Genomic DNA, 19,860 nt, shown 5'->3' on the forward strand with positions numbered 1-19,860 from the left:
TTGAGGGGGCAGAAAAGAGAACTGTCAAGACTTCAGGAAATTATGAAGTTTGTGAGCACGTGGTCCAAGAACGCTGAGAGACCACAGCATAGTCAAGATCAGGAAGTCAGAAACTCTATACGAGACAGGATCCATGACAAGAAATAGACACATCTGGCTGGAGCAGTGTCACACAGATCGCTTGCAAACAGCAAGTAGGATCAAACACCTGACTGAAAACTAGAGAGGACATTAAATCAACAGAAGACAGAATTAGGAACTACTACTACACATCTAGCAAGAAAGATGGGTAGACTGGTATTAAACGTAAATGTGGAATATGGCTGGACTAAATCCATAAACTCTCAGATGTAGTGCTATTAGCACTTTAAGCAGATTTAATCTATTGTGACTACTGAAACTAGTGGTCCTGCACTCCCCATCCATAATTTCATGTGCGTGCCCAAGCAAGCACAACTTCTTATTTATACCAATACAAGCATCTATGTAGCTGGGACACAAACTGCCTTGGGAAACTGATGCAAATTAAAGCTGATCACAATTAAAAACTATTAACCATCATTAAAACTAAGTAGTCAGCATTAAACTTGATGCAGTCCACTGCACAGCCATGCAAGTGCTCATACTGGCACAAGGAAGGAGGCAGCATGGAGGTACAGAAAAACGGCTGAGAAAGGAAAACCCTTTTTATTTAGAGTTGTCACAACTCACACTAAGTTAATAAAAGCCAGTGAAGCCCCAGCACTGGAGAACATGGTTCTCTGCCAGCTATTAAGGCTGTGCCATGGGAGCGTACAGCGGCAAGCAGCTACCTAGGGAATGATTCACGTCCAGCTGCCTTGGCAATGACTCACTGGCTCAGTGACTCACTCCGCTGGTGGACAGAGCCCACTGCCTATTATGCCGTCCGATACTGTCTCACTGTCTCCTAGCAGGGACTCATTCATCTGTCCCCAGCCATCTGCTGCTGCCTGTCCCGTGTAGTGCGAGTACCGTAGGCTCTTCGGGGAAGACGGGATTTTCTGTTCTTTCTTTGGTCACTTGCGAGCCTTTCCTCAGACTACGGAGTATTGCAGCATTGAGTTTATAATGTGTTATAGTATCGCTAGAAAATGCTTTAGGAGACCATAGACATATGTGGTTTTCAACAATTTCTTCTAAATGTTAGAAAAAGGAGTCGCAGGCTGTCAGGACCCGCGCACACAGATCCGCGGTCACTCCAGCGTGCGCGCACAGATGCACATGCCCTGCCCGGTCACTCGCTCCTTGTGCCACACACCCGCGTACCAGTGACTCCCCATTTCTCGGTCACACATGCTGGGCTCCTGGAAGGGGCGAAGGGAGCGGGAACTACGCCTGAACGCTCGGCTGAATTCCTCTTACGAGCGAGGGAAGCGCCTTACGGCGGGCGCAGAGGGAAGGAGCGCGGGGTGCGGGCGCTGCCGCCGCGGCCCCGGAAGAGCCCAAATTCTCGGGCTCGCCCCTCGCTACGCGCCGAACGGTTTCGGGGGATGCTCCCCCGCCGTCTCCAGGCCATGTTCAGCCCTGCTTGCCCTGGCACGGCTCCCTGCCGACCACAGCCCGTGCTTCCCCCCCACGTTCGGGCCGGCGCGGTCCGATCCCGGTGCGGCCGCCACAGCGCGGCCCGAGCGCTGCCCCGGCCCGCCGCCGCCCGCGCTCCGTCTCCCGCTCCCTGCGGGCCGGCGGGCGGGAGGGCTGCAACGGGAGGGGCCGGAGGAACCGGCAAATGCCTTGATGGGCGTCGCCGCCAACCTATGGGAAGCGGGGGAGGGCGGGCCGGAGCGGCGGCCGCCCAATGTGCAGCGCGGCCCGGCGTGATGCGGCTACCTGCGGGGGTATAAAGGCGGCTGCGTGCGCAGTGGCCCCTCGCTTACACAGTATGGCCGGCGACATTAGCTAGCGCTCGCTCAACGCTCTTCTCTGTAACAGGGGAACACACGGACTACAAGGAACCGAACCGCATCGCCCGCCCGCACCCCCGCTCGGACTGTAACCCGCTCACACACGCTCACGCCGCATCCGCCGCCGCGCACTCCGGGTGGTTTTCGCCCGTTTTAAAAAAAAATCCTTCCTTCTTCTACTTATTCCTCCTTTTTTTTTTTTTTTTTTGATTAATATTACACAAATCCCCCCGAAGGTGAAACCCGCCCGGGACGGACTGGGACCCGGCGGCGGCAGCAGCGCGGCCCGTGCAGCAGCAGCGAACGGTGGCGGCCGGGGGCGGCAGTTTGGTTGTCGTTTAATTTCTGTGGTTGTTGGTTGCCGAGTTGTCTCACCATGAAGGAGAGCGGTGCACACTTCTTCGAAGGGACCGAGAAGCTGTTGGAGGTGTGGTTCGCCCGGCAGCAGCCCGCGAAGCAGGAGCCGCACCAGAGCAAGGGGTCCGGCGACCTCCGCACCATACCCAGGTCCGCGAACGGCCGGCGCGGGGTGGGGTCGGAGCGGGGAGAGGCGGCGGCGGCGGGGCGGGAGGGTCCCCGAATGGCCCGGGTGTGGCGGCGCTCTGGGGGACGATGGCGGCCGCGCCGGGGGAAGGCAGGTTCCGGGGTGGCCGTCGGTGGGGGCTGGGCTCCCGGGCTGCCGGCCGCCTTCCCGCTCTCCCGGTGACAGCCCCAGCATCTCCCCGCGGGGGATGACCTTCCGCCGCCCTCCAGAGACCCTCGGGCAGGGAGGCTCCCCTCGTCCCGGCGGGCGGGAGGTGGCGGTGCCGGGGACGGAAGCCATTCCGCGCCGCCACCTCGTGCAACCCCGCGCGGTTCCCGCTGGCAACATGTGGCGGTGGCGGCGGAGCGCGGCGCGGGGCCGGGCGTGTGCCGGGAGCGCCGCGGGGGGAGCGGGCGCGGTGTCGCAGTGCTGCTGGCGGCCGGGGCACAGCGGCGGCGCCCACCGCTCTGCGGCGGCTCGTCCCGCTCCTACGGCCAGTTTCGGGATGAGTAGGCTCGGGAAATCCCTGGCCGTGCCGTACTGCGGACAGCGGGGGCTCAGGAATCCCCCTTCCCAGTAATGCAAGCTGGAAAGGGAGCTCCCAGTGGCTGTCGTGGAGAGGGTCGATGGTTCCCTCTCACATGGCCGGTGTGGTGGCGACCTCCGGCACTGCGTAGCCGGACAGGTCCATAGAGCGGCTCTCGCCGAGGGAAGCAGGCGGCACCCGGGGACCCTTCCCGTGCCTCCCAGCGGTGCAGTGGGCACCGGAGCGAGGGAGGCACCGGGAAGGCAGTGCCCCCGCCTCCCCCGGCAGAAGTGTGGCTGGAGCCGCGATTTACACGTGAGTGTCCTGGCCGCGCTCCCGGGCCGCGCCGCCGCTGCCGTCGCTCTCCCCCATTGAGGAGCCGAGGCCAATGGGAGCGGGGCGCCGCGGAGGGCCGGGCCGCGCCCGTCACCCAATGGGCATGTGGGGAATGCGCTGGCGCCGCGCTCGGCGCCGCCCGCGGCGGGGGAAGGAAGGCCCGGGGCCCGCTCCGCTCCCGGCGCACGTGCTCGGCACCGGCTCCCGCCGCTCCCCGCCCGCCGCCCGGGAATGCGCCCGCGCCGCCTTTGTTAGCGCAGGGCCCGATGGCCACCTGCCGGCGCACGGGCGGCTCGGGAGCCCTGCTGGGCACGGGGCGTCTGTGCTGCACATTGCCGGTACTGTGGTGTGGAGAGGACAGCGTAGAATCACTGGAGCTAGGTGGTCTTTAAGGCCCCTTCCAATCCAGACCATTCTAGGATTCTGTGGAATATTTAGACCTCTGACTGTGAGGGTCCAGCTGTAGATCCACAAAATATACTCTTCTGGAAGTGTCAGAAAATGGTAGCTGCAAGGTTGAAGTACAAAGCAAAATCTGCAGAACTATGGCCGAGTTCATTTTTATTGCAGTGACAATGAAAATGGTATGTAGGTGGGATCAGCTGACATAGTTGGGAAAGGTAGGCTTGTCCTAAGCAAACAGGGCAAATCTGAAGGTTATACTCATGTGAGTAGTTCACCTTCAGTATGGTCAGCTGTTCAGGTTCGGGTGGTTGCTGGAGGGTCTGGCTCTCAGTGTATCCAGATCTGCTTGTGCATATCACTGTTACCCAATGGTCTCTTGTCAGAGTTTGGGCAAGAGAGCTTGTAATAGTGCTCTCAATGTTTGGAATATGCTAATGATCTCCATTCAGCGATGTATCCTATTTGTTTTTCCCTTTGTTTTGGTATTTCTCGGGAAATTTCCCATGTGCATATATTGGTAGAATTAGCTATTCACAGATCTGAATTGGCAGTGAGCAGATAACTGCCTCTTTTTTAAAGTAATGAATAGCCCATGTGTGTGCATGTCTGAATGCTCATGGTTAGTGGAAGCTTCATTTTTTTTTTGTACCAGAAGCACTGCGGAGTATTTTTACCTCTGAGGTAATTTGCTTGTGTAACTTTGACTTGTGAAGCTATTTAGATCTTTCTGAATAATGTACTTAACATGGAAGTCATCAAATGTGGTTTTATAGCTCTTTGAGGCTTAGTGGCGTAGCAGGTACGGGGTAAAAGCTTGTATAGGTAATGTCCAGGCAATCCTGGAAGGAAAATCCTAGCTAAAATACTTGCAAATGATGTGAGCCCCTTAGATGCTGAAGGAGTCCTGTAGTGTTTGACTTAAAATGTGAAAGATTGCAAAAGTACTCGTTTGCCTTTGTGTTAATATGGAGATGTAGTTTAGAGACGGCATTCTGCAAATGCTTTCCTCGCTGACGCATTCGTGCTCTGGTGCTCCATTTGTCAGCTGAGACTCGTGTTTGCAAAACTGCAAACTTAACTTTTAAACCCGGAGCATTTCATGTAATTGCAGTGTGGGTACTGGGATAGTTCCTTTGTGTGGTTTAGATAAGGCTGTAAAGTTTTAATAGAGTGGATAAAAACTGTTAACTGTTGAACGTGTGGTCTTTAACACAGTGTCAGTGCTGTGAGCAGGCTTTGAAGACTTTTGTGTTAATTGGCTCTTAATACAACATGTTAATCTAAGGTGCTTGCTTTTCTTGGTAGGAAACTGTGACATGTCTGAAAGTGTTTCTAGCATGAAATGACCTTGTACAAACATTTTCTTTTGGAAAACTGTCAGAATTAAATTACCTGTTACAGCTGATACATTGTGTTCAGGACTTTCATTTGCATCTATCCCGCTATGCTAATTCTTTAAAGGTGATTGAATGGACTAGTTTATGTTGAACAGAATCTGAAATCAAAGCTGAAACTGTAGAACAATAGCTAAATTAGAATCAAGTTGCAAACCAGTTGAGCTTGCCTTTTGTATTGTAATACCTGCTTAGTAGTGAAATGTGAGCCATTCATCTACTGAATGACTAAGCTGGTGTTCAAAGCTAAAAATTTCCATGTTGTGTGTGCTTGTTAGGGATTAGATATTTTAAAGTCTTTGCTGGATATCTTGAGCAGATGCAGCTGAGACTTTTTCCACATTTTTTCCCTCCTATGGGCAAACTCGCTTTCTGGATAAAAGTTTGGATTATGTATAATGTGTTTCAGAAAAGAAAGATCTTTGTCAAATTAATACCTTCAATAAAGGTCCCAGCTAAAAAGTATGGAACTTGAGCTTTTACTTGGTTATTAAGTTTTGGGGTGTTTTTGCTCACTTGTTAATGAATTATGCAGAAAGGTCTTGTGGTTGATATAGTTACTGGCAAGCATCTCAGTGTGCCTACCCTGCTTATGTCCAGTAGTGAAATGAAGTTAATTTTTTTGTGGTCTCAAAATAATTTGCTTTAATTTTATTGCTTGTTTTCACTATGCTTTGTAATTTTATTGCTTGTTCTCACTATGCTTTTTTCCTAAAAAAAATAGCCTTAAACTCTATATGGAAAACAGGGTTTGCTGAAAACTTGCTGCAAGCCCTGGATTTCCATGGTGACTGTGTAGTGCATTCACTCTCCCCACAGTAAAATAAGCTGTTTATTCCTTCAGATGGTGTGCAGCTATGCATTTTCCATCTGAAGGACTATCAGGATCTCGAATTTACAGAAGTTTGAAACCATAAATAAATGATGCCAGTGTTAGAAGTTCATATCTCAAGCATTCAGCCCTGAGGAATACTGTGAAATTGAGCTTATTTATGGACTTTTAATCTGCTTCTTATTTGTCTATATTACGTGGAGACACAAGCTGGAGAAAACTGCAGCAATGAGCAGTATGGGGTGACACCGATAGGACATTGTGATCTGTGCTCCAGGAAAGCTCCCAGGCCCTGAGGCACTCATGGGTTGGTAGGAGCCCCGCAAATCCTTGCGGTGTGCTGCACCCTGTAGCCCGAGCGAGCTCACTGCTGCAGCGTGCTGTGCCATGATCTGCTCCTGCCGTGCTGGGGAACAAACCTGGAGGGACTCTGGGAACAAGACAGGGCTGTGCTGAGATATGAGCCTCTATCCCAGTGTACTTGTGGGGCTTTTTTTATGGACGATGCTAGCTTATCTGGAGAACGTCATGTAGAGTGCAGTCTTCCCCTTATCAGAATGGATATCAATTAGATTTTAGATCTGGTTCAAAACTACTGGTAAAATGTTTTCTTGTTACTTGAAACTGTACCTAAAGAGTGGTTTCACACGATGGAAACAAGCCCTTTTATTCTCACTTCTAGTGATTCTGCTCCTGCTTGCAGAAAGTGAAGACTTAAGTTGAAGCCTTTCTGACATTTTCCTACGTTATCAAAGTGCTGAAGCATTTGGGTACTCACTGGCTGGCAAAGGTCTGGGCCCTTGTGAGACTCTGTAGAAAATAAATAAGCAGCTCTTGGTGTCTTCCTCAGAGGGCGTTCCTAATGGTTGTTTGCTCAGCCGGGAGAACAGGAAGGCTTGGGGCTTTTGGTAGATACTTGCTGTGTGCTCCTTCTGGAGAAAATCACACTCAAATTTGCCCTGAATGTTGCTTGTCAAATCCTGCTGTGCCTCCTGGGGCTCATGCTTCCTCAAGCACTTGGGATGTCCTTGGATAGGAGACTTGGGAATACCCATTGAGTGTCTTTGGATGTAAAGGATGGAGTCCCCATTCCATGTAACTGCAATAGTGGTGTAAGACCCACAAGAGGAGAAATGTAATGCCTTCAGAGCCCAGCTGTGGCCATCTTTGTGCCATTGCTGAAATATCTTGGTTTCATTTGGGAGGGATGCTCTAAGTAGTTGGCTTGGGACTTTGTAGGTAAGAAGGATTTTGTGAGTAGTACTGCATAGAGTCGCTTTCAATGTGGATGCAGTTTTCCACCCAGGTGCCTGTCTCTCAAGATTAAGTGCATGTCCCTGGAAGGCTTCTTAGATTTAGGATAAGGGAGATGTGGGCAGTCTCTGTGTATCTGTGCTCAGAGCATATAGAGGGTGTGACACTTCTGTGCACCCCACAGATATTGCCTATGTAAACTTATCATGTTGCAAGGGTCTTAGCCTAAACTCAGGCTGTGGTTCAGGGTAACCTATCTTAAACAGCAGTTTTTAAATTTTGTTTCTAAGAGGTAATAATTCACATGCAGCTGTGTGCAGAGAAATACACAAGCTGCTGAGAGGTGCTTTAAAATGCTTGTGACTTCTGTGTGGTTTGTACTGTTGCTGCTTGTTTTGGGATGCTTGAAAGCAATGTTCCAGCTCTGCTGACGTTGATGTGTAGCCAGCTTCATGTGTCTTGGCTGTCTCCCCTCTGTGTAGGCAGTTTAGACAGTTTTAGGCTGTCTGGATGGTGGTATTGGCAGGAATTTGCCTATTTAACTGTAGCCTGCTAATGAGGTAACTGATACCTATGTGGCTCCTAAAAACACTTAGTAGGTAACAGGTAGGGGTAAGACTTTGTTTTAATGTCAAGCATTCAACTGCAGAACAAAGTCTTACCTAGTCAAGATTAAAAACCTTATGGTACTATAGAATTGTCAGCTGTTCTATTTAATGAAAAGCTATGCAAGAGTATGTATGTAGCTTAAACTGTCTTTAGAAGTTCCATATGATTTCTTTCCTAAGAATTCCTGCCCTACTGCAATACAGCTGTTCTTCACAGTGCTGTCTGGCTGCCTTAGCAAGTTCCTGGTGGTGGGGTGGTGTGCTTGAGGAGGCTGTTGGTTGCTGATAGGAAAGAGTGCTTGATGTAGTTCTTAATCTTTTCAAATTGCTGTTAGCGCATTCCCAGTTGGCCTGAAACAGCAGTATTGTGCCTGGTGTGCTTGACTCCTGTTAAAGAATGTGTTTTGCCCCTGAAGGTAAAGGCTCAGAAGAGGCCAATAACTTGTGTGCAAAAGCATGGTTTTATCTGTCAAGGAAAACTTCCTTCTGAAATAAAGGAGCAGATATGATGCTTTGGAACTGGGTTGAGAGGAACTATTGACTACTCATGAAGCATACTTCCTTATATTAAGCTACTTCTCAATTATAATAGCTCTTCCCTACACATACCTGGTTGGCAGTTTGAATGGAGCTTATTTGTACTCTGGTAAAAAATCTGTTGAAAGGCACTGAATATTACAACGCAGGTATAGGAGTAAATTGTTAAGCTTGATTTTTTTTTTCTTCCCTTTTGGGATGTTCTGCTAGTCAGGTGTAGAGCAAATAGCTTTTTACCATTTAAACAAGGACAGTTCTTCACACTTGACTTAGATGTATTCCATTTTCATTTGCTGTTCTCTGAGAAGGTGCAGTCATTTAAGGTGCATTGTGCTTGCCCATTCAAGAAACTAATTTGACTCTGGATAAGTAGCAGTTATTTGAAAATTTGGAAAGGGGATCTTTCAACTTCGGAATGAAGTGGTCTGTGAGCCTACATAAGTGAGAAGTCAGTCTCATGTCAGTGTCTGCAGGTCTGCTGCAGAACTTGCTTCCAGGAAGAGCTCCCTGTGACTTTTGAGTATAGGAAAGCAATTTCCAAACTGGCATTGTTCTGATGGCACTTCATTGAGAATCAGTCTTACTTGGGTACCCTTTTTTAGTTGCAGGCTTTGCTTCCAAGTTAAAACTTAACTCAGCTATGAAATTAGTAGTGTTCTCAAATACTTAAATTACTAACTTAGCAGATTTTTACTAATTGTTGAATAGCTGCAATAGATGTAGTGATAACCATTGAAATACTACTTTAAAGGTTGATTTTGTTTCTTCATTCAAGTGTGTGTAGATATTGTTTGTCTCAGCTAGTGACAATTATATGGAACAAAAAAAAGGGGGGGAAGAAATACAAGAGTTAGACTTGTAGTGAACTTAATCTACTTGGGACAAAGTAGTCCCAGATGTTCTTCCTTAGCTGTGCTTTAAACAATAGAACATGCCAAATACTAAGGTCATCTTGTTTAAATAGATTATGTTGGATCAAATCCAGCCTTTCTTTAGTTTTCTGTACTTAGCTTTAAAATGCAGACAGATACAGGCCAGTATCCCTGCAGAATTTCTCCCTAATGTGGCCAAGTCTCATCCTGGGTGCTGCAACCCTTTGTTAGTCTATGTATGCTTCTAGAGCAAGCCTAGCATCCTGTCTGCTTCTAAAGTTGTAGCGTTTTTCCTTAGTGCTGCTCCAGACAGGACAAATTGTGACCTGGCCCTTTATTTCTGTAAAGGCTGAACACAGCATTTAGTGTATGCTTAGCCGTGGTTTCTGTAGTATGATAGTGAGCACTTGAGCAAAGCTGTGATATGCAAAGGTCTTGTGCAACTGCAGATTTCAGCCATGGTACCTAAATACCAACTGTGGTACCAGTAAGCATAACAGGGCTTCCTTTGCATTGTGGGCTCTGCACCTCACACACAATAGTCACTGTTGGTGCTGTACTGACCCCTCACTGAACTACCAGACTTGTGACATCCTCCTCTGCTAATGTGTCTGGAGCATGGACATTTCCCTGAAATGCCTGCACAGAGCTGCACTACAGTGGTGCTTAAAGAAAAAGGGTCACCTGCCTGCCTGAGGCTGAGGTTTTGACTGTCTGACCGGGTAAGAAGCTTGTGAAGGCTGAGACGTGTGCTCTTGCAAAGCCTAAGATAGCTACATGCCCATTAATGCTTGGACAAGTACAAAATCAGATTTGTAGTAATGTACAAATGGGGTTAGTACAGCTCAGCATCAGGGAACTCTTCCTCACCTTTCCCAAACGCAATGTCAGACTCTGGGTGTTTATTTAATGGCAGATAAGATGGTGGTAGGGATGCTGGAATGGTTTGAACAATATAATACGTTACCTAGCTCAATTTACAGGAAGATTGACTGGCAGACTTAGGCTGGAGCCAGAGAAAAGTTAATCCTTTAGTACTCTTACTAGCAAAATTGTATGATTTTCCAGGAGCATTTAGAAGATAGTTTATATTGTATCTATTTCACTCTTTGCATTTACCAGCCTTTTTAAGGTGAGCAGCCACTTGAGTTTTAGGAACAGAGCTAACTCCAGTCAATGACATAAGTATAGAGCTGAGTAAATGTGTGGGACTTGAGCTGAGCACTCAAAATAACCTTTTTAATTTGACATGGAGATTTGAGTGTCTGTCATGTCTGTGTTTGCAGAAAAGCATTTCATCAAGGGTCACTAACTGGGGTAAACCTCACTTTGATTTTAAGTATCTGGTTATACTACAGAATTTCTAAATTAATCAGATGTGCATTGATTATGAGTGTTTTTTAAATGGATAGGATTTTCTTAAATGGATGGGATTTTCTTAATGTGTGTTCTGGTTGAATCATATATATGAATATTACTATTCTGTTGTACTTTAAATGGGAAAGTCCTCAGGTATTATTAATGGTACAGAATTCAGTTTCAAAAGGCATTCTCCTGAATGAATTAATTAATTAAGGGAGAAGTTAAGGCATTTATTTGCTGACTGTTCAGAAAGGCTAAAGAATATGTGGATTATTTCATTATACTTGTAACAGAATCTAAAACTTCAATTTCATGAACTGACCAGTTTTCTGAGGGGAAAGACTGGTGGCTGCAGGAGAAAGTGTGTTGATGGAATTAACAGTGAGTGCTCTGTCCTGGCATACAGCCACAGACAGGGCTTTTGCAGTGTCACTAAAGGGTGAGAGGTCTGCCTCCTGAAGAAGGATTAGGCTGACAGTTTTATATGGGCAAGCTGAGCTTGCTTGGTGATGAAAAATTGGCAATTTTTTTGTGCTCCTAGCTCCTGCAGTTTTTCCAGCTCTACTGATGAGCAGCTTAGTTTTGTGCTGGGTTAGTAAATCTCTTGGATCGTGACTTCTCTGAGGACAAGAGCCAGCACAAACCTGCAGGTGGAATATGCTGTGGGCAGGGGGAAGTAGGACAGTTGGCAGTCGTGTAATTTTGTGACATCAGGAAGCTGTATCTGTTCCTGTCTTATTTATAGCGAAATTGACTACACTGAATTCTACTAGTCTGGTGTAGACACAAGACTGAAGTGACAACCAAAGTAGTTTTTTTGCAAGCCCATCGTTTCTCTTGAGTACTTGAAAGCCTTTTGGCTTAACTTGAGCCCTTGATTTTTGCTTATTTTTTTCAGATTCTTTGTGAAATGAATAAGTAAAGAATTGAAATACTAAACCTCTGCCACCATACGGAATTCTATTACCATAGCTACAATTTGCACTGTATGAAGGAATTCTGTGATCCTGATTTCATTGAATTCAGGCCATTGAAATATATTTGTTTTTAGCTTTTCAGCAAAAAGCAGGATTTAAGGTTATCCTGACTCACCTGGTTAGAAGCTTGAGGTTTCACATGCAGCAGATCATGGTAACAGATTTTTAGGACTACCGAGCCATCAAGAGCAAAGAATGGAGTATTACTGGATTGTGAGAATCAGTCCCTGTATGAAAGCTCTTCCCATTTTGTGCTCACAGATCCAGTAACTCAGGACTCTGGTCTTGTTCGGACTTTTTACCCAGGGCTTCAGCAAGCTTTGGTTTGTTTAACCTGTTGTTTGTGCTCTTCTGTAATTTCTTCACAGGATTGAGTGGGACAAACTTCTGGAGAATGTGCATTGTTTGATCATAAGTGTGACAAAAACTGACAAGCAGGAAGCTTATGTACTCAGGTAAGGCATTGGCTCATTCTTTTAGTCCCTAGGAAAGGAAAAAGCGAAAGCTGTCATTTGTGATTCACTGGGCTGAGAATCCAATCTTGAGTTAATGGCAGGTTGATGGCTACAATTTGCAGGGATCTCCTGCTCAGAGGTGCAAATCTCTTCATAGTTGTGTTTCTCTTTCCCTTTAACCAAAAGGATGGGCAGAGCTGTGGTGGCATCACTTAATTTTGTCCATGGGTAAAGTGTCCCCAGTACAGAATTTAAAAAGAGTATTACTTCAGCAGAATAGGCTGTAGGTGTCACTTATAGATCGGCAAAAAAACCTTACTGGTAGATCAGCCTTAGCTGTGCATAAACACAATCAAGTGGAACAGCTCTTCCAGCTGTAAACTGTAGCTTTCCTGGAACCCTGCAATTTTTGTTGTGTGTGCAGCAGTTAGTTGTAAGGACACTACTTTTGCCATGTGTTTTTCATCTTGCAAAATACTTTCTTGCTTTTTGTACATGAACTTTACAGACACATTTGACATTCTCTGGTTTACTTCAGATTACAAATACTGAAGTTCTTGTACTCTAAAAGATTGCCTTGAGGGCAAGGTTGTGCTAAGAGCAAGCTAGTCAAAGAAACTGTGTTCAAGTCTTGTTTCTTCAAGCTTCATATATTTAAAACAAAATTCTGGAAAGAGTAACTAGTTGTACTGCATCCTGGATTAAATTTAACCTTGATTTTGGATTTGTAAACAGCATTCCAAACTGAGTTACTTGAGCTAATTTTTACTCCTGTTGTTCAGTTACCTGATAAAAAGATACTTGTTACGCATGTTTAGATGTCCTGGATGTGGCATCAATGCCTATCTCCAGTTCAGCTGGGCTGTAGTTAAGTATCTGACTTAGTTTATATATAGTTAATTTCTGTATCTTGCTTATGAGGCATATCATATAGCTGTGCCTGTGTACCCACTTCACAGCATGTTTGTATTTCTCAGGTAGTTTGAGGGTGTCTAATGTGTGTGCCCTTTCCTGTAGTGTGACAACTCTGTAATATCATGCTTGGAGCAGGTGTTTGCTTTGGTAAATCATAACAGCTCTCAAATGTTAGCTGCATTCTATTGGTTTGATCTATTTGCTAAGTATGTTTGTGCCATATGCTGTTCACTTAGAGTAATGCATTTGGTTGGGATAAGGACCAAGACGTAACAACTCCTTCCTGGATTGTTTTCTGTAGAGCACTGAATATCTTCTTAACCCCTCTTTTACAGTGAGAGTAGCATGTTTGTCTCCAAGAGACGTTTCATTTTGAAGACGTGTGGTACCACCCTCTTACTGCAAGCACTGGTTCCCCTGTTGGAGCTTGCTAGGGAGTACAGTGGGTTTGACTCAATTCAGGTAAGGTGTCAGAAATCTTCCTTGGAAAGTTCAAAAAGCTTTTTGCTGCTATTTCAAATGTGTTAGTATAATGTATATACATTTTTATTAAATATTCTGAATCTGGACGCTTATGTATGCTTCCCATAATGGGAAGACTGTAGTGTAAGATTGCTCTGCTGCAGCAGCTGCCCTTTTATTTGTCTCTTAGTGGGTGCTAACTAACAAATGCCACTGAGCTGAGTTACTTAAGAGTAACTGTGCCCACTCTGTCTAGTGGAAAACAAGTTTGTAAGGAAGCTGTCTCCTGAAACTTAGGGTTATTCCTATCTGAATTTCTGTGCTTCTGAAATGGGAATACAGGTAGCAGTGTTTTGACAATGGAAACTTGGGTCCTGTGAAAGTTCATGATAAATGTTTGCACTTTTCTAAATTCTTAAATTCAAGATGGATGGATAATACTCAACACCTAAAATGAACCTTTATTTTTTCAGAGCTTCTTTTATTCACGTAAGAATTTCATGAAGCCTTCCCACCAGGAGTACCCACATAGGAATTTCCAGGAAGAAGTGGAGTTTCTTAATGAAATTTTCCCAAGTAAGTTGATACAATTTCAGCAAAGTTGATGTTACATGAGAAGTGATGAGCAGTACAATAGGTACAGGCTGCCAGACTAAAAATTCAGCAGTCCTTGCATAAAAGTCAAAAGCTATCAATACTTATTTTCTGGATTTCTGATACTAGCTTGCCAAGACCAAAATTTTAATTATACTAAGCTTGACATTTAACACCTAGTCTAAACTGGGGTCATCTTCAGACTTCCAGTCACTCTGCAGAATTCTGAAAGCCCTATTAAAAAGCTAGGATGGTAATTTAAAGTAAGTAATACACTGAAGAAAAATGTGGGCTTTTCACACATTGCTATGTGCAATGTGTGAAGTGTTATGAAATGTGAAGAAGTTACTCTGCTAAAACCTAAATTGAAACATTTAATGCAGTTTAGGAGTACAAGAAGAATCTTTAAATTTAAAGTGACAGGATTTTGAAGGAACATGGAAGCTGTGGTACTCATCTGAGTCACTTGAAAATAAATTATGATCATAAATGCATTTAATAGAGGCTTTAAGAGTTTCAAGGTTTCTCTCTGTGCATAGCTAAACTGTAATATCAATATCCTGATAGTAGCCTCTTAGCTGGGGTGTGCAGACCCATTCTGAGGAAGCTTGCTTTTCTGATTATTAACTTAGCATTCCCGAAGTTAAATGCCTGGTTATTTGGTACAGCTGCTGACTGCATCAGTGAACTTCATGGGGTTCTGTGAAAGGCCCCTGTCTTCAAATAGGAACTAAAGATAATATTATACATAAATGTTCAGCTGTGTTAATTAACTGGAGGCCTCTTGTCTTGTCTAGATGGAGCAGCTTATTGCATGGGGCGTATGAACTCTGATTGCTGGTATGTATGAGAAATGTTTGAAGTCTTTACAGTAGAACCTGGTGCTGTCAATAAGTGTTACATACTTGATTTGTGCTTTATGTAGGTACCTGTACACCCTGGATTTCCCAGAGAGTCGGATATCCAATCAGCCTGATCAGACACTGGAAATTCTGATGAGTGAGCTTGACCCAGTAGTTATGGACCAGTTCTACATGAAAGATGGTGTTACTGCAAATGATGTCACTCGTGTATGTTTGCTTGAAAACTTGAACATTTTGGGAAATGGTGGAAATTGGGCAACAAAATGCTTCATTCACTTTCCTTTTAATACAAGGTTTATTTTGTGGTAGGAGAGATGTCATAGAAAGTATTGGGTTAATACTTTGGGAGGAAAATGGATTTAACCCAAGAGTGTTTTGGGGACTATAACATCATGTTTTCAATGCCCTTCCTTTAGTGAAAGCAACAATATGCAGTGCTTTGGGTGATGGGAAGCTTTTACTCTGAGGAATGTCGGAGTAGGGATAAAACCACAATTTGAGTAACTTTCAAGGATGTAGATTGAGGAGTAAGGCTTATGCTGGAGCTAAGGAATGCAAAGGTTAAGTAGGTATCAGGGTTAAATCAGGGAGCCGTTTGGATGAGGGGAAGGGCAGATTTGGGGTCTAAGCATAACTGGATGTGTTTGCCTCCTTTACCCAGATGGGGAAGTCATGTGATGTGAGCAAGTTTTCTTGACAAGTACACTGACTTAGTCTTGTTTTCCATCTTAGGCTTTGCTTCTCACACTGTATTTGCTATTGAGATTTGGCTGTAGCTCAGGTACTGTGTGGTAAATCAAAATGCTTGGGATTGCACTCCTTCCTAGGGTATAAACTAGTATATCCTTACTCTGGAGTAAATGTAAACAGCCTTCACTTTGTGGATAGTGCTTGAAGAGAAGCTCTGTTTTCCATTTCAGCAGCAAAAGCAAATATGTTTTGGAGTTCCAAGCTGTTTCCTTGTCTTGGATGGAGGCAGCTGGGCTCTGTAAGAGGCAGTGTGGTACCTTGCCTGCAGCTTGTCACTGCCATTAATGCTGTGACAGGATGCACACAAAGCTCATCTACAGTGGTACATGTACTCAGACTTACCTGTTTTTGGGAGAATTCTGGTGTCTTCTTTGCTAAATGGATGCTCATTCTGCCTTTGAGGTAAATCTAAACATGTCTAAGGATGCATGATAAACAGAGTTGTTTGACTTTGTTTCAGATGAGTGGAATTCGTGACCTGATACCAGGTTCTGTTATTGATGCTACAATGTTCAATCCTTGTGGGTATTCAATGAACGGGATGAAATCGGATGTAAGTTTTGCACTCATTAATAATTAGCATTGGTAAATAAAAATAAATGAATATTTGGTGGTAATAATACCTTATTTTTTTTCAGGGAACTTACTGGACTATTCACATCACTCCAGAACCAGAGTTTTCTTATGTTAGTTTTGAAACAAACATAAGTCAGACCTCTTACGATGACCTGATTAGAAAAGTTGTGGAGGTTTTCAAGCCAGGAAAATTTGTGACAACTCTCTTTGTTAATCAGGTGAGTTTCCTTGCATTGTCTTAGCAGCTGATGAAATACATACAGACACAAATGAAGCAAGGCTAGAGATTTTACTGGAGATTAACAGTTTCTAGTTTGCCTCTATATTTGAGCGGTAGTTTCTTTAGAAAGTAAAAACACTCTTCAGTCTTGCTATGGCATGTACTAAATCTGATCTTCAGCAAATTTCAGAAACAGTAAGATGCAGTGTCCCAGTCCCAGAATTCTAATGACTTCCTATGTAGTTCTGTATAGGTATAATTTCTTTCCTTGGCATTTTCCTGGATTTGCCTGCAGCTGTCAGTTGTAGAACACCTGCTGTTAATAGTGTTGCTCAGCTAATCATAGAACTACAAAATTATTTGGGTTGGAAGGGGCCTTAAAGATCCTCTTAGTTCCAGCCCCATGCCATGGGCAGGGACACTTTCCACTAGACCAGGTTGCTCAAAGCCCCATCCAACCTGGCCTTGAGTATTGCCAGGGATGGGACATCCACAGCTTCTCTGGGCAACCTGCTCCAATGTCTCACCACCCTTACAATGAAGATTTTTTTTTTTCCCCAATACCTAATCTAAACCCACCTTCTTTCAGTTTAAATGTTGCCACTTGTTCTACCACTACATGCTCTGGAAAAAAGTCCCTCCAGCTCTCTTGCAGCCCCCTTTAGGATACTGTAAGGTGGTGTAAGGTCTCCTCAGAGCCTTCTCTTCCCCAGGCTGAACAAGCCCAATTCGCTCAGCCTGTGTGCATAGGAGAGGTGCTCCACATCCCGTAATTGTTCACAGAACAGCAGTACTGTATATAGGGAGCAGAATTACTGCTTGGGAATGAAACTTTCTGCTCCACTGTCAGGAAGAGTGTTGAAATATGTTAGTAAGAGCCACATATGAAATGCAGTGTGCTAATCCATCTCTAAATGACAGCTTTAAAAGTAACTTCCCACTTTTTTTTTTTGTTTTCCAGAGCTCTAAATGTCGCACAGTGTTTTCCTCTGCCCAGAAGATTGAGGGGTTTAAACGTCTTGATCACCAGATTGCCCAATTCAGTGATTATAATTTTGTTTTCACCAGTTTTACAAAAAATCGCCAGCAACAGCACAGTTGATTAAGAATGAAGAAAAAGCGCAAAAAGAAATCCCATATAAAAGGTGGTGGTTGCTTTCTAGTTAATGATTCAGGGGGCCATGCTTTCCACTCCCACCACCTTGTAGTTGTGGAAAGCCCTAGGTGTAATCATAGTATAACCATTTTGAATTGTATGCATTATTATATCAAGGAGTTAGATATCTTGCATGAATGCTCTCTTCTGTGTTTAGGTACTCTATGCCACTCTTGCTGTGAAATTGAAGTGCATGTAGAAAAATCTTACTGTATGAAACTTTACAACACTTGTAAAAATGATTCAGGTAGAATTGCACACAGTATAGTTTTTCTCCAAGTATCACCAAAAATTCCCCACAGACAAGGCTTTCGTCCTCATTAGACTTCAGCCTCAACCTACTCACTGGGGACAGTTCTCTGTTAAATTGTCACTCCTTTTTTTTTTTTGTAATCTGTTGTGATTTCAGTCTAAAACAGTTTTTGATGAACTTCTATGATTTCTAATGAAACTGATTCCTAATTAACACTTTCATGTTTGGAGAAATTTCTTAAAACAGTTACAAATTGTTTTGCTACTACAGGTGGTGGTTGATTTATTTTTAAATCAGACTGACTTTCCATGCTCTGATACAGCTTCTGGGAGTTTGCTCAGCTCTCCTGTAGAGCTGGGCTGACGCGTTGGTCTTTCACCTTTAGTGACGTGGGTATCGGTACTAGAGCAGGCTAAACTGTCTCACCTCAATGGCCATTTGTCTGTCCACATCCCCGAGCTGTCACACCGCCACGCAATGGCACAACTTGATGAAGGTCCAAGACTTGACAGGGGAAGAGCTGAGCCAGGCTTCAAGTGCTTTGGTGTTGTTGTGTGACAGCTTTGCAAAGTGCAAGTTGATATTGGCAGCGGGCATTTTCTGTCCCAGTCACCCGTTGTGTCAGAACAGGAGGCTGGTGCTCCTGAGCCCTGGCAGGTAGGGCTGGTGGAGGAGTGGGATTTGCCAGTCTGGGTGTGTTGATTGGTTTGGATTATTCTCAGTAAAACCTGTGACCTGCCACTTTGGACTGTAAAGAGTGCTTCTAAACCGGTCCAGTGTCACTTCATTTTGTTGTTCCAAGCAAAGCTAATGCCTCTGTCTTGTGACAGTCCTGTGACATTGTTGTGCATGTGACTTATGTTGTACTTGATTGTTGTGACTTCATCTGTTTTTTCCTCCTAATTGCTAAGGTGGTTCCTCTTACTGTGACTTGAGGGCATTAAGTGAAGGTATAGAGCAAGAACTGTCTGGGACACCTGGACAGAAGTGAAGTAGAATGCTATTCATGGAGCATGAAAAGTGTGTAATTCAAAGTCACTTTAATGAGTATTGACTAAAATGCAGGCTTTGAAAAGCTGGCACACTTTCAGCTATGTTTGTTTGCAAATACTGGGATTTTAACAGCTGTGAGATCAGCATGTTAACAACAAAATTGAGATTATTTTTCCCCTCTTGTCCTTGCAATGTTTTGACTCTTTCTGGTTTGATGCAATGGTTCTTTTGTTCCTTCTGTATTTATAAATGAAGCACTTTTTCAGTGCTTCTAAACTAAAGTCTGCTTGGTTAGAAATCAAGTGGTTGGAACGTTTTGATTTTTTTTTAAAAGCCTATTATTGATGTTCTTTACCGGTGTTATCGATTACATGCTGTAAATGGCACTAAAGCTTTTTGGTGTTAATATTGAGGACCAATATTTCAATGGGGTTTTTTTTTGTTCTTGCATTGTCCCAGTTGTTCTGACTTTTTTTGGCTTGAGGTCCTTTAAGTAGACTGAAGATCCCTTTTCAAGTAAAACTGAAAGAGAATGCATCTTAGAAAAAGAAGCATAAGCCTCGTCTATGAAAATGAAAGCTGTTGAATGGGTTATTGAGCTATCTGGGTGATCAGGATGGGGGGAGTATGGTGTTTATAATTTCTGTGGTGTTAGACTTTGATCATTTAAAAATATCTGTACCACAACTTAACGCTTCAATAAAAGTTCGCTTAAATTGTTTGTAGTGATGATCCAGCAATTCTATCCTTCACTCTCTTCATGCTTTATGGTACCAAATGGTTTAATTCTGAAACAGATTTGTGTCCTTACTGCTTATTTGCACTGCTCCTGTAGGGGGTGCATCTCTACACACTGGCAGCCTAAAATGAGGCAGCATGTGAAATGGAGTCAAGTGAAAATGTTATGCTGTTCTGCAGCTAAAACTGTTTCTCTAAAATAACTCAAAATTTATTGCCTACATTTAACCTCTATCTTTATCTTGAGCATTAAATATTCTAAATAGCCCTCTGAATTAAGACAACTGCTTCTAAGTAACAAGCTGGCGTGCATTTATGTACTTAAGCTTAGACTGGC

At 44.3% G+C, this 19,860-nt stretch overlaps 1 protein-coding gene across 1 annotated transcript; it reads left to right on the forward strand.

Annotated features, from left to right (window-relative positions):
- The first annotated feature begins 1,884 nt into the window (after window positions 1-1,884).
- Window positions 1,885-19,506, forward strand: AMD1 (adenosylmethionine decarboxylase 1). Its single transcript, XM_063151009.1, has 9 exons — window positions 1,885-2,429; window positions 11,917-12,003; window positions 13,254-13,380; window positions 13,854-13,956; window positions 14,772-14,814; window positions 14,900-15,044; window positions 16,048-16,140; window positions 16,226-16,381; window positions 17,345-19,506. The coding sequence occupies exons 1-9, from the start codon at window positions 2,299-2,301 to the stop codon at window positions 17,483-17,485; spliced, it is 1,026 nt and encodes a 341-aa protein (XP_063007079.1). The 5' UTR covers window positions 1,885-2,298; the 3' UTR covers window positions 17,486-19,506.
- Window positions 19,507-19,860: the final 354 nt, after the last annotated feature.

This window comes from Melospiza melodia, chromosome 3 (genome assembly GCF_035770615.1).
Source record: "Melospiza melodia melodia isolate bMelMel2 chromosome 3, bMelMel2.pri, whole genome shotgun sequence".
Lineage (NCBI taxonomy): Eukaryota > Metazoa > Chordata > Aves > Passeriformes > Passerellidae > Melospiza > Melospiza melodia.

Excerpts from the sequence above, each read along its gene's own strand:
- AMD1 (XM_063151009.1), top strand. The coding sequence starts at position 2,299 with ATGAAGGAGAGCGGTGCACACTTCTTCGAAGGGACCGAGAAGCTGTTG. Across the intron at positions 12,004-13,253 it reads CAGGAAGCTTATGTACTCAG|TGAGAGTAGCATGTTTGTCT; the intron begins GTAAGGCATTGG and ends CCTCTTTTACAG. Across the intron at positions 16,141-16,225 it reads TGAACGGGATGAAATCGGAT|GGAACTTACTGGACTATTCA; the intron begins GTAAGTTTTGCA and ends ATTTTTTTTCAG.